Source organism: Sus scrofa, chromosome 3, assembly GCF_054392235.1.
Source record: "Sus scrofa isolate SSC_HxYL_T2T_F1_AM1 chromosome 3, Sscrofa_HxYL_maternal_Yorkshire_Landrace_v2.0, whole genome shotgun sequence".
Lineage (NCBI taxonomy): Eukaryota > Metazoa > Chordata > Mammalia > Artiodactyla > Suidae > Sus > Sus scrofa.
In genome coordinates, this window is record NC_139385.1 from 70,196,792 (window position 1) to 70,211,259 (window position 14,468).

Here is a 14,468-nt window from a genome sequence, read left to right on the forward strand (position 1 = left end):
GGAGTTCCCATTGTGCCTCAGAGGGTTACAAACCCAACTAGTATCCATGAGGATGCAGGTTCAATCCCTGGCCTCGCCCAGTGGGGTAAGAATCCAGTGTTGCTGTGGCTGCGATTCGACCCCTGGCCTGGGAACTTCCATATGCCTCGGGTGCAACCCTAAAAAGAAAAAAAGAAAAACAAAAGACAACCTGAAATATCAAGAATGAAGGAATAACCTCATGGTCTCAAAGTTTTCCCTGTCCAATTTTACTTCCACCCCATTATCTTTCATAGGCATTAATCCCCTTAAACCTCTTGCATTTCTTTTTTTTAAGCATATAAATTTAATTAGATGAGATCATTTATATTTTAACTGAAGTTACGATCTCAGATGTCACTGCTTAAATACAGCCCAAGCAATACATGGTTATTTTAAAGCACCTACAGAAACAGGCAGTAAGTAATCTGTAGTAGAGATTACATACTACCTACCATTTACAATCACCACAACGCAGGACAGCTCTCCTCTCCAAAATTTGGTACATTTTTCTTTAAAAAGCTATCTACTCTTAGATGTCAAGTCAGTAGCCTAAAACTAAATATATACATTAACATTTGGAATTGCTCAGACAAAAATGAAAATGCAAAACTCCTCCCAGAGTCTTAGTTTTTATTCATTTTCTTTTGACAGACCCCTTTCTTGGCCTCGTACTTTAAGAATGGAAATGATACACAGGACCTGGATGCTAAAGCAATAATAGCACCCATGCCCTCAATGAAGAGACTGTATCTAGCGTGGAAGAAAAGTCAGAATTGCTAGGATAAGGTTTGCTTATCAGATTCTGCTGGCTGAGAGATGACTTTTTAACAATCAACAATTATTACATCTTTATGCCGCCTATGACAACTACAACACCAGAAGTGAAGACGGTGCTACTTTGCTTCTCTTCTGGACTAGGACATAGGCACAGAAGGGTGATTGATGTCACAGATACTCTCCCACATTTTATTCCCCCAGACAAATGGCCATTCAAATGAATAAAGGAATGGGTTTCTAAAGATGACAAGAATTTATTTCAAACTCAAGAATCTGCCTATAACTCTCTGAATGTCTGAATGTACCCGATAAGCAAGAATCATTGAAACTAATTCAGATTCCTCCCTGATCCATCAACCTCATTCAATCCAAATACAACCTTCAGATTTCTACTCATTCATTTCATGATTATTCCCCTATTCCATCAACTCCCAACAAATTCATCAGTTGTCCATTCTGCAGGAAAGAAACAAAACAACTTTGGAAGACACAATGGTCAGCTCAAAGCACAGAACATATTTTTTTTTCTTTCTACATTAATTTTTAATTTTTAAATTTCTATACAATTTTTAAAAAGTTTTTGTCTCCCAGTAGTTTTGTTTTGTTTTAAGAGAAGTATTGAAGTATGGTTGATTTACACACGATTTTAAAGGTTACAGGACACTCAGAACAAAATGTTGGCTATATTCCCCATTGTACAATACATCCCTGTAGCCCTTACTACACTGAATAGTTTGTATCTCCCACTCCCCACCCCATCACCCTCCTTCCCACTGGTAACCACTAGTTTGCTCTCTCTGTGAGTCTGCTTCTCCTGTTATATTCACCAGTTCATTGTCTTTTTTTGATTTCACATATGAGGGATATCACACAGTATCTGTCTTTGGCTTATTTCACTTAGCATAACACCTTCCACGTCCATCCATGTTGCTGCAAATGGTATTATTTTAGTCTTTCTGTGGGTAATATTCCATTGTGTCTATGAACCACATCTTCCCAATCCACTCCTCTGTCAATGGACATCTAGGTTGCCTCCATGGCTTGGCTACCGTGATCAGAAGCACAGACCATATTAAGACAGACAATTTTTTTGGCAGTATATAAATACTGTTCATCTAGAAATTTTTTAAACGTTAAGAGTCTAGCATTTAAACAAATTTAAATAGTTTGGTAATAATGCTCTTCATGTAACTTTATTTCTATAAAGGGTTCCAGAGTCACCACAAAATAGGTGCTAAGAATAATCAAATACCCTTACACTTAGGATATCACTACTACATTCAAGTTTTATAACTTATTCCCTAGTATCAGAAAATACAACTAAGCAGGAATAAGCAAGGCATTAGATGAAAATTTCTGAGCTCCCTTCTACCATTCTGATTTTCCCATTTAAACCACTGAGGTGATAAGTAAACTTTTTCATAGCTTATTTTCTGCTCACATGTAGTAAAAATTAAAGCTAAAATTTTATAAAAAGACGTTGAAGAAATGCAGAACAGCCTTTTGATATAACTGCACGTTCTTACTGTTGCATCAGAGCAAGGATCAGTTCCAGCCCATGTTGCTAGGTGACCAAATTCATTTTCGTGGCTGCCCAGGAAACTGGCAGCACAGCACACAAGCAGCAGCTAGTAAAGAGAAATATCTGACTAGTAGCACTTCTGTCTTACTATACTTTTTCCTTTACATATTACACACAATTTTTTTTTTTTTTTTTTTTTTTTTTTAGGCTGTACCCACAGCATGCGCAAGTTCCCAGCCAGGGACTGAATACCCACCACAGTGACACAAGCCATAGTAGTGACAATGCCAGATCCTTAACCCCTCCAACACCGACGAATTCCTCTTTCCATATTTTTAGACCAAAAAAAAAAAAGCAAATATGTTCTTAAATGTGAAGACAAGATTCAAAAAACAATCAAAAGCAAAAAAAACACACATTCAAAGGTATATCTGCCTAGAGAAGATGTTTGAGCTTAAGACGAGAAATCCAGGAGTTCCTTGGTGGCTATGTAGAGCTATGACTCTAGTTACAACTGTGGTGCGGGCTGGATCCCCGGCCCAGGAACTTCTGCATGCCACAACCGAGGCCAAAAATTTAAAAAAGTTAGAGGAAGAGGAAGAAGAAGAGGAGGAAGAAAAATCCAGGACACACAAATTCATATAACATCTCATATACTTTTAGTATCATTCACTTTGTTTTTTGCTTTTTAGGGCCACATGTGTAGCATACAGAAGTTCCTAGGCTAGGGGATCAAAACAGAGCTACAGCTGCTGGCCTACACCACAGCCACAGCAACACAGGATCCTTAACCCACTGAGCAGTGCCAGGGTTGGAACCTGCATCCTCATGGTTACTAGTCAGGTTTGCTACCGCTGAGCCACAACGGGAATCCAATCATTCACATTTTTGATGGATTAAGTTTTTTTAAAATCTGAAAGCTAGGCAGAGAAGGAGTAAATAAAACATTGTCATGAAACTATGAAATCTAAACAAACTATCCTACCTCTTTGCCACATCATGAACATGCTTACAAATTGGTTAGGATTTAAGGACTGGCCATCATTGTTCACTATCCAAAACCAATCCATTTCTGAAATACATTTTATGAAGCTGTAATTATTGGGCAGGTAGTGATAAACAGTACATGACAGAACTCAGTATTTGTTTTATTATTATTATTTTTGTTGTTGTTGTTGTTGTTGTTGCTATTTCTTGGGCCGCTCCCACGGCATATGGAGGTTCCCAGGCTAGGGGTCGAATCGGAGCTGTAGCCACCGGCCTACGCCAGAGCCACAGCAACGCAGGATCCAAGCCGCGTCTGCAACCTACACCACAGCTCACGGCAACACCGGATCGTTAACCCACTGAGCAAGGGCAGGGACCGAACCCGCAACCTCATGGTTCCTAGTCGGATTCGTTAACCACTGCGCCACGACGGGAACTCCCAGTATTTGTTTTAATTCCTAGGTGACAATTCTTTACTAACTGTTAATTTTTTTTAAGACTTTTCCATCTATTTTTGAAGAAAAGTTGGCATGTGAACCTAACAATGTACCTACCAGGAATCAATTTCCCTTCTAAACGTCCAATGAATCTGGTTTAGCAGTGAGAGGCAGACTGCAAAGAATACTTAACAGAGGAGTTCCTGTCGTGGCTCAGTGGTTAACGAATCTGACTAGGAACCATGAGGTTGCGGGTTCGACCCCTGGCCTTGCTCAATGGGTTAAGGATCCAGCATTGCCGTGAGCTGTGGTGTAGGTCACAGATGCAGCTCAGATCCTGAGTTGCTGTGGCTGTGGCGCAGGCTGGCGGCTACAGCTCTGATTAGACCCCTAGCCTGGGAAACTCCATATGCCGAGGAAGTGACCCTACAAAAAGACAAGAAAAAAAAAAAAAAAGGAATATTTAACAGAGAACAAGGAGACCTGGATTCTGGTTCCCTGCAGCCTGGGAAAAGATAGCTACTTCACATACAATCCAGGAAAGATTAGTATCCAAAAAGGTCTTATTTTTTATTTTTTTAGCCGTATCCACAGCATACGGAAGTTCCTAGGCCAAGGACTGAATCTGAGCTGCAGCTGAGACCTACACCACAGCCACAGCAACACCAGATCCTTAACCTAACACTGTGCCACACTGGGAATTCCTAAAAGAGGTTTTTAAAAAAAAAAAAAAAAAAAAATCCCTGCTGGAGTTCCCAGTGTTGCTCAGTGGACTAAATACCTGATGTAGTCTCTGTGAGGATGCGGGTTTGATCCCTGGCCTCACTCAGTGGGTTAAGGATCAGGCAGTACCACAAGCTACAGCATAGGTCGCAGTGGGGCTTAGATCTGGTGCTGCCATGGCTGTGGTGCAGGCCTCAGTGGCAGGTCTGATTTAACCCTAGCCTGGGAACTTCCATATGTCTCAAGTGCGGCTGTAAAAACAAACGAACAAAAAAAATCCCTACCAATCTATAAAAACGACAAATAACCCAGGAGAAAAAAATGGGCAAATAACCAAGAAATTCACAAAGGGGAAAATTCTAATGGCCAAACATATGAAAAGATGCTCAACCTCGAAGATGACGAAGGAAATGCAAATTAATACAACTGGATACTATTTCACATCCATGTGATTTGACTGACTTTTTTTTTTTTTAAGTCTGATAATACCAAGTGTAGGCAGGAACTGAGGAAATAGAAACTGTCACATATGTTCAGTAGGACTGTAAATTGCTACCAACCCTTGGGGGGAAAATGCTAAATTTTTACTAGCAAACTTAGTAAAGGCGATGATGAGGCACATGCCTTATGACAAAATCATTCGTATTTAGGCATATACCAGAGAGCAGTGCTTTGTCAACTATGAGTTGGAAAATAAATGCACTAGTGTCCAATAATCAGCATTTACAGATGTTGCTCCCTTTTGACACATTCCAGTCTCTCCTCTGCACCTCTGTTTTAGATGTCAAAAGTTAAGAGATGTGTAGATTGTGCCAGATCAAGGAAGGGGCAGGGACTTACCCACCCTGGTAAGTCCTTAATGTCATAAATAAAGGGGAGTAATGTCATATGGTCAGACATATGCCAAACTACTCTGCCGGGCTTTTAAAAATTTTTAAGATCCTTAAAATGCCCCACAATCTATCCACCTGTCTATCTCTCACAATTATTTTAACTATTATTTCACCTACCTTTCTACTCCCATCAAGCTGCTTCCTCATCTGAACCAGCTACAGAAATCTGCGTGATTATTTTACCAATTCTCCCAAAGACAGTGCACAGCTCTTACAATTCCAGACACACAGAAGAAAAATCCATACATACAGTGGGTGCCCTTAGGGCACTAGAAATTAATTCTTTCAAGGAACTCTAGTTGATAAAGGCTCCTCACAGTCTTAAAATCTGGGCTTTTATCCCAGCTTTTCCATCTGCTTTCCAGTTCTGTGACCCCAGGCAGGTTATCTAATAAGTCTTAGTTTTCACATCTATGTATGCCGACCACAAGCACTACCTTATGAAGTATTATTGCTCAAGACTCACCTAAACAATGTACATGAAAATATCTATCAGTACCTATCCCAGTGGTAAGCTTTTGATGCACACTTGCTGAATCTGAGAGCCAAGCCATGCCCCCAAACCTTCTGATTCCACATTTAAAAGAGCTTCATTTTAAAAATTTTATTTATTTTTTTCCCCACCTGTGGCATGTGGAAGTTCCCGCGTCTGGGATCAAACCCGCACCACTGCAAAAACCCAAGCCGCTGCAGAGACAGTGCCAGATACTTAACCCACTGTACCACAAGGGAACTCCAAAAGAGCTTCATTTTAGAAAACATAAGTTCAAAATCACATTAAAAGAGGATTGGGGGAAGACGGCAGAGTAGAATGACTTAAGCTCACCTTCTCTCACGAAAACACCAAAATTCAAACTAACCACTGAACAACCATCAACAGAACAGACTAGAAACTACCAAAAAAGATATCCTACACCCAAAGACAAAGAAGAAGCAGGCACAACAACAACAAAAAAAGGCAAAGAAAAATGAGCCCTCTCTATTTCTTGTCCCTACTTCTCTCAGCATGTGGGTTTTGTTTCCCACAAAAGACCAGATTCTTTCCATGTGGGCTCACATGTTTCCAGCCCTTTTTCCATAAGTGCCCTGCTGAGAAAGATGCTAGGGAAGAAGAGTGTTAAGGTATCCACCTGGAGCAAACAACGGTGACCAAGCTGGATGGGTCAGACTCATCCTCAGACCATGTGCTGTGGGCAGAGTAGACACGGTACTGAGAATACGGCTGCTCATATTCAAATCACATGACTTAAAAAGGAACGTCTTCTGGGAGTTCCCATCATGGCACAATGGTTAACGAATCCGACTAGGAACCATGAGGTTGCGGGTTCGACCCCTGCCCTTGCTCAGTGGGTTAACGATCCGGCGTTGCCGTGAGCCGTGGTGTAGATTGCAGACGCGGCTCGGATCCCGCGTTGCTGTGGCCCTGGTGTAGGCCAGCAGCTTCAGCTCCGATTAGACCCCTAGCCTGGGAACTTCCATATGCCGCGGCAGCGACCCAAGAAATAGCAAAAAGACAAAAAAAAAAAAAAAAAAAAAAAAAAAGGAACATCTTCTATCCTGACCACAAAAATATGAGATTTTTATTGAATGCCTGGCTAGCAATTCGAGGTGGGGGTTAATTTGATATATATTTTAAGGAATATGTCCCTAGCTGCTTCTTATTTCTGTCTTTTTATGACTGTTTACCATTCCTTTTCAGTAATTCACCCAAAATATAAATCAAATTTTAAGTCTATTATTTCAGAATTCAACTTAGTTCTATTCCTGTTCAAAGTAAGTTTTCTACCCTTTTTCATGTCCTTTCTTCCTTCATAGTAACATCTCTCTACTACATAAAGATTTACCCATGACATAATAAGAGAACTTTACAGCTAGTACTTATCTGACCTCACCCACTCTACTGAAACTACTGTTAAAGGCTAACCTCCCAAAATTATCTCCTTTTCTCCTCTCATACCGCAGTCATACCTACAAAAGAGACAGTTCCAAATGGCTCACCTTAAAATATTCTTTATTGCACTTTTTATAGCCTTATTCCATTAATTTTTAATAGTCACCATTTCACCTCATCTATGAATGTAGATGCTCCATCTAGTGGCAGAAGATTGGCTTAGGCAATGCGGTTTCAAAAAAAATTTTTTTACCATTATTTTCCCCCTTAAAGCAATACCACCCCTAGTATAGCACAGTGTTTAAGAACAAAGTCTCGAGTGAGACCGTTCCCCAAACCTTGACTCACCACTTCCAAGCTGTACACCTGGGGTATGTTACTCAATATTTCTGAATTTTAGTTCCCTCATATGTAAAATGAGAATAATGTACCTGCATTGTGGGCTATAAATGTATGCAAAGCTCTCAGTTCAGTACCTGGAACATGGTCAACACGCAATAAGTGAGAGCTATTTATTTTCCTACTCTTGACTTCTCCTTAATCTAATTTCATCCTATTTAATGAGGGCAAGCAAATCCTCAAATGCTTTTATCATTCCCCAGCTTTCCCCTGGATCTCCCTGGACCAAATCCCTAGGCTTTCCATCACCTGCCTTTCCCCAGCCTGGTCCTGCCCTGTTCCTGACAGGGCAGCCGCTCCAAGCAAGTCAGTCTCCGAGAGACTCCACTCCAGACCCACAGAAGATCACACCTCACAGCTCTGCTGCTGGAGATCTTACCCATTCTTTCTTCTAAGTCAAATTTAAAATATCAACTCCGACTGACAGAACATTGTAAATCAACTACACATTTTTAAAAAATTAAAAAAATAAACTGTCAGCTCCACAAACCTTAACCAAAAGTACCATGATCTTCCTTTACTCTTGAGAATAAGCAGAGCCCAGCCTGTGCCAACTTATTTTCTGTTGCCTCAGAATCTTCCCAGTTCTTCTGTGTACACGAAGCACTCTTACCCAGCCAAACTAGACCATAATCTCTCAAAGAACATGTGCTATGATTCACCTTCAACTAACTGTCCCACAGCAAATTTTAGACACTAAAATCTTAGCACTCTTTCTCTCTCGCTCTCTCTCTCTCACACACACACAAGTCCAAAGCTGCAACTGTTTTAATTGACTTTTCTTACTTAGGAGTTAAACTTAAAAAAAAAAAAAAGTCAAAAAGACTACATAAAACACTAAAAAAAAAAATACTCTAAACAGGAGAGAAGTCTAGATTTTCTTAAAATAGAGAAAGAAATAAATAATCCAACACATGATTTGTTTTTACTAAAAAAAATTTTTTGCCATAGAACCGTAGGGTCGGTATTACGTATTTTAAATTGCGATTTTACTCTGGGCATCTGAAAACAGTCAACACATTAAAGCAGAAATCTTCAATAACTCTTTATGTTTGCAACAATTAAAAGCCAGAAAATGTCTTGGCTAAGGTCATAAACTTCTTTTCTGCATGTGTTTTCAGGGAAGTGATGACTGAAGAGCTTTCAAAGAAGCATTCAGACACTGAAGGAAAAAAATAAATCATTTAAGCATGTCGAAAATGTACTGAAGTTCCTTACTCAAAACCAGCTCATACAAGAGTCACCAGCTTCTGGACTGTCCTCCTCTCAGCAGGGTGGGAACATGTGTCCATGACACAGCACTCAGAGGCTGCTAGACGGCATTCCAGTTTATTACTCAAGGCTGTTCGCTTGTGGTACTTAAAGGCTTGAGCCACAATGGCTTGACCTTTATCCTGTTTGTTGACAATCCACACAAGTCCACCCAGCCTTTACATAGGTGGCCCAGGAAGCCTGCACAAATTTACCAGGTGCAAACCAGAAGAGCAGGAAGACTTTCCCAAGTCAATGGAGTCTTAAATGACAATGGCCAACACAGAATCCCTCATGTGTGTGAGACGCTCATGAACAAGGTCTAGGTAGTTCTGAGGGGTGAGAGCTTCCTAAGTAAATCCCACCAAAAAAAAAAAAAAGAAAAAAGAAACAACAAAACAAACAAAAATAAAAACAAAAAAACTGGAAGAAAAAATGCACTGAAAGATGTCAAGAGACCTGGGCTAAGACAACCAGGCTTTCTGCTGTGGCCTAGGACCATAATCCAATGAGTACCACCAGTGTCAACTTAATGATGTAGTTTCATATGACAGATCAGAAGAATCTAGAATCCAGGTTACCTAGAACCTCAACTACTTTCAAAGGAACATAAAACTACCAAAAAAAAATTACTTGAAAAAGCCCTTAGAACTTCCAAGTACATGAAAAATGTCTTCGAAAGAGAAATGAGTAAATTAAAATATCAGCAACATTCACCTCAAACACTGACCCACCAAAAGAGCCAGAATGTAGATTTCTAGGTGTTGCCTTGTTATCCATTCTCAAAACAAACTTCCATTTCTAACACCGAATACACTTACATGCTTTGTCTCAAAGAGTAGCCAAAATACTCGACAATCAAAGACTTGCTGGATGGGCGGAAGACTTGCTGGATGGGCGGAAGACGTGCTCAGCAGGTCACCAGCAGCTGGGGGACAAGAGTAAAAGACTGCAGAGGCCCATCCCCACCTATTCGCAGAATCTGGGACCTTTCCTCAGATATTCCCTCTGACCAGCTGCTTTGGAAGCTTCAGCTGTTCTCACTGTCAGGGCATCTTCTGGTCCTGCTGTCCCCATGCTCTGCCATACCGGAGGCAGCCTGGGGTCTGAACCATCACTAGAATGCCTCGGTCACTGTCAGCCACCAAAAATCTGAAGCTTCCTAAATACCAGCAGTGGTGACTTCACCCTAAAGAAACTGAGGGTTTGTCCCCCACAATGACTTCAGATCATCTCTGAAGTGCCCCCACCACCATTCCAGGGGGTCCTTAAGCTAGTACACACCAACAATCACTTCAGGTATTAACTGGAAACATCCAGTGCCACAGGCCCCAAAGGGCTAATGCCAAAGCCACTTGCAAAGTTGTGTTCACCCTCTTGGAGCTAACAAGCAGGCCTCACCATCTCAGAGCTATTTCAGGAAACACTCACAGCCTTCCCAGCCTTCGCTGGCAACTGCCTTTGCTGAGCCAAAAATGGGGCTGCTGCCACCAACACCACTTCTCTGGCCTCTTTTGCTCAGTCGAAGCCCTCAGCACTATGGCAGTGGTGAGAGCTCTCCAAAAGGTCATTAACACTTCTGAAGGCACAGTGACCCAAACAGTCCCCAGAGCCCTGCCACTCAACATCCCGCCACCCTGGACCTACTGGTTAATGACATCTCCCTACAAGCACATAGTTCTCACTTCTGTATTCCATTAGTTTCTATCTATTTACAGCTGTTGTTCTCATGCGTACAAATGAAGCAGCTCCTAAGCCTGGTTTTGCTACAAAGAGCTCTCCCTGGGAGTTTACAACGTGTGAAGAAAAACATCCATAACCAGTAACAAACTCCCCGATGCCTGAAACAGCCAGAGGTATCACACAGGAACTTTAAGCCACTTCTCTTAGACCCAACTAAGACTATGAATTCCAAGGGCCAAAGTGGCCTGGTGTTAAAATGGTAACTGCTTTAAAGTAAAGCACTAAGTCAAAGATTTAAGAGATGTCACAAGAAAAATAACCCATCACAAGTGACCAGCCTTGGTGGCTAGCAACCAACCCACTCACACACAGAAGGCAGCACTGGAGCAAAGTGACCAGCATGCTCACAGGAAGACTGCAAGAGTCAGGATGACACAGGGGAGATAGCTGCAAGGGTGTTACCCTAATCACCCCACAGCAGAGTCCAGGTCACAAACCAGGGAACTACTCAGGAAGTAGGAAAAGTTACTTCTGTAAGCAAATCCCCCTCAAAGGACATTAAAATTTCTTTGGAAATTTACTCATCCTGACACTGGGAGCAGTAGTCACATAAGCAAATGGGTACAAACCAAGGCTGTAAAAAGAGAAGGCTTTTTTGTTTTGTTTTTATTTTTGTTTCTTAAGGTTAAGACGGACAGGAAACTTTCAGAATAATACAGTAAAACCAGATCTGCAAAAGTTATTAAAAGCAAGGATGAAAGGAATAGCATAAAATAACCCGCAAAAGCTCACATTCTCAAACCAGTGGTAGGAGATGAAGGATGCTGCTAAAGCCAGTCACACACTTCCTTCAACACCATACCTTATCGATGGCTTTTCCAACCCGAGAAACGCTGCTGTGGATGTCTTTGTGGTCTGAGGCCAATTTTTGAACAGTGTCCTTTATTCTTTTACAGCATTGTGTCAAAACAAGTGAAAGTGTCCCTGATAATTCAGCGTCTTGGCCTGTAAAAAAAGAAAGAAGACTGGTTATTCACAACAGCAAACCTAAAGACAGCAAGTTTCAAAATCAGCCCTTGGGACATGAAAGATGGAAGAAAAGTGAAGAAAACTCAACGTCTGCTTTGAAACAGATGGTCACATTCATAGATAATATTTTTCAAGTGAATACTAAAGAAAGCAATTTTAATTTTTTTATTGTTTGGAATAAGTTTTAAAATTTTACTATGAAATAAATCAATTTTATAATTAGTAAAATTAGAATAGACTGAATAATAATAGTGCCAAGGCATTTTTCGGAAAATATGTCTAAGTGAATAAACTCGTGTCATCAATTCACTTACACTGTCCAAGTCATTCTCAAAACATTTTGATTACTAAATTTTCTAAAGAGAGATAAGTCTAAATGCTTTATATTTTACATAAAGAAGAAAAAACAAACTTGTTTGGATACCATGATGGAAATAGTGAGCAGAGGAGAAAAGGGGGACCATATCCACACCTGAAAGAAACAGCGAGGCGTTCTTACCAGTTAAGAATGCTGGGAACCCCCTTGCCCCAAAATCCAAGTTCCCAGACACCAGCCAAGGACCAGCCTTGCAAGCAGAACTTTCTAAGGATTAGCAGCCTCAAGACTGCCAGCAAGGTTGGTTCTTGGCTGGCATCTGGGAATTTGGATCTCAGGAGGGGTCCCACCACCTGAACTGGTTAAAAATGGCTCACTGTGCCTAAACTGTATAATGTGATTTATGCTGAACAGCTTCCTTCTGACAGTCTGGCATTTTTGGTATCTACAAGATAGGGGGTGCCTACATGGCCAGTACCCAGTAAACACCTGAATACTAAGTCTCTAATGAGTAGATAACACCTCACACTTGTTACAATTTGATTCCAGAGGAATTAAGCATGCCCTGTGTTGACCCCTGGAAGCTTTCTCCCGGTTTCCTCTGGACTATGCCCACGTGCCTTTTCCCTTGGCTGACTGTGCCTTGTACCCTTCTGCTATAATAAATCTTAGCCATGAGTATGACCTCCTGCTAAATCCAGTGCATCCTCCTAGTAATCACTGGAACCTAAAGGTTGTCTTGGGGACCCTGGACACACATGATCAACCAATGAAGTTACCACAGTTTATATCCTCTGTCCCTGTGCTACTCCTCAGGAAAAAGGGAGAACAAAGAGAACAAATTAGGTTATACTTGTCAATTACTTCAAATACCTACACATCCACACCTGTAAGCAACAGACCTGGCTCCATAAATCCTACTCAATATTATACAGCAGTAGTTCTTAAACATTAATTTACATCAGAATCACCTGGAGGCCTAGTTAAAACAAAGTAGTTGAAGCCCTATCTCCAGAGTTTCAAATTCAAGAGGTCTGGGATGGGGGCCAAGAATGTGAATAAGAACCATCCCAAAAGTACAGTAGCCCTAGGATGTTCATTCATTCAACTATTTATTGAGCACTCAATTATGTGCTAGGTATAGCAGGGTCCAGGCAATAACCCCTGCCCTAAAACTCACCTTGTGGTGAGCAAGTAAACAATATACAAAATAAGTCAATTAGACAGTATGACAAAAGACGATTTGGCTGCTGGCAGGGGTGGGACGAAGCCGAGTCAAACAAACAGGGGCGGGGGCTGAAGGCTGAGCAACTGTAATCTGAAACAGGTGGCTGTGGTAGGCCTCCCAGAGAAAGTGACCTTTGGGCAGAGACTTGAAAGAAGTGAGGGAATTAGCCATGTGGGGGTGAAGGATAGCAGAATATGCCATCCCAAAATAGCTTCTTTGGCATAAGGATTATTTTGAGCTGATTGTTTTGAGAAACAGCAAACACGGGAGAAGATGTGAAAATAGAGTAGAAATTACCCTTTTGTAAGAGAAATTTAAGTTTATAAAACAACACTCCATTTGAAGGGTGTCTCCCTCTCTGAAATCATAAGAAATTTTTATCAATGATGAAAGCTTACACTTAGATTTGCATAACAAGCCTTACTCCAGTTTACTATGCTTCTCCCGGTGTCTCCCCATTACTGGCCTCTCCCACACCTACCTTTCTTTTGTCTTTGGCTGAAGATGGTATTTAAGCCTGAATTCTAAGCCACCTCTTTGAGTTACTCATTTTTTCTTGGCAATCTCCCACATACACATGAGGTACACATGTTAACAAACTGTCTGTTTTTCTCTGATTAATCTTGTATTATAGGACTCTAAGACAAGAATGTGAAAGGGTAGAAGGAAAATTCTTTTTCCTCCCCTACAGGGGAAAGCATTCCAGACTAAGGGAGACAAGGCCCTATTGCAGAAATATACCTAGACTATTCAAGAACTAGCCAAGAGGCCAGAGTGGCTACAGTAGATTTCTGGCAAAGGAAATCAGGAGGAGACAAAGTCTAAGAGACAAGTGGGTCCAGATCTTCCAGGGCCTTTCTGGCATGGTAAAGACTTTGCCTTTTACTAAGTGCAGGAATATCCACTGCAAGACCGTGAGCAGAACAAGTACATAAACTGATATAACATTTTAATACCGTCATTCTGGCTGACAATAGGAGTCAAAGAACAGAAGCAGGGAGATGAGTTAGGAGGGGTTGTGGCAGCAATCCAGACTAGAGGACAGAGGCTCAGCCCATGGTGTTAGGTGTGGAGGTGGTGAGAAGGTGGATTGGATTCTGGATATATTCTTTTTTTTTTTTTTTTGTCTTTTCTAAGGCGGCACCTGTGGCATATGGAGGTTCCCAGGCTAGGGGTCAAATTGGAGCTACAGCTGCAGGCCTACACCACAGCTCACGGCAACAATAGATCCTTAACCCACTGAGCGAGGCCAGGGATCAAACCTGCATCCTCATGTTTCCACTGAGCCACGAGAGGAACTCCTGGATATAT

The 14,468-nt window shown here is 41.3% G+C and overlaps 1 protein-coding gene across 7 annotated transcripts in view; it reads right to left on the reverse strand.

The window, feature by feature from the left end:
• The window catches only part of RMND5A (required for meiotic nuclear division 5 homolog A), a 59,683-nt gene that overhangs the window by 27,640 nt on the left and 17,575 nt on the right, over positions 1 to 14,468 (reverse strand). For all 7 annotated transcript variants that reach the window (XR_014841515.1, XM_085018738.1, XM_085018736.1 and 4 more), the window contains exon 2: positions 11,447 to 11,589. Coding sequence is in view for 2 of the 7 variants with exons in the window: in XM_021087279.2 (XP_020942938.1) it covers positions 11,447 to 11,589 (143 nt within the window). In the remaining 5 variants the exon portion in view is untranslated. The remainder of the gene's footprint in view (positions 1 to 11,446; positions 11,590 to 14,468) is intronic.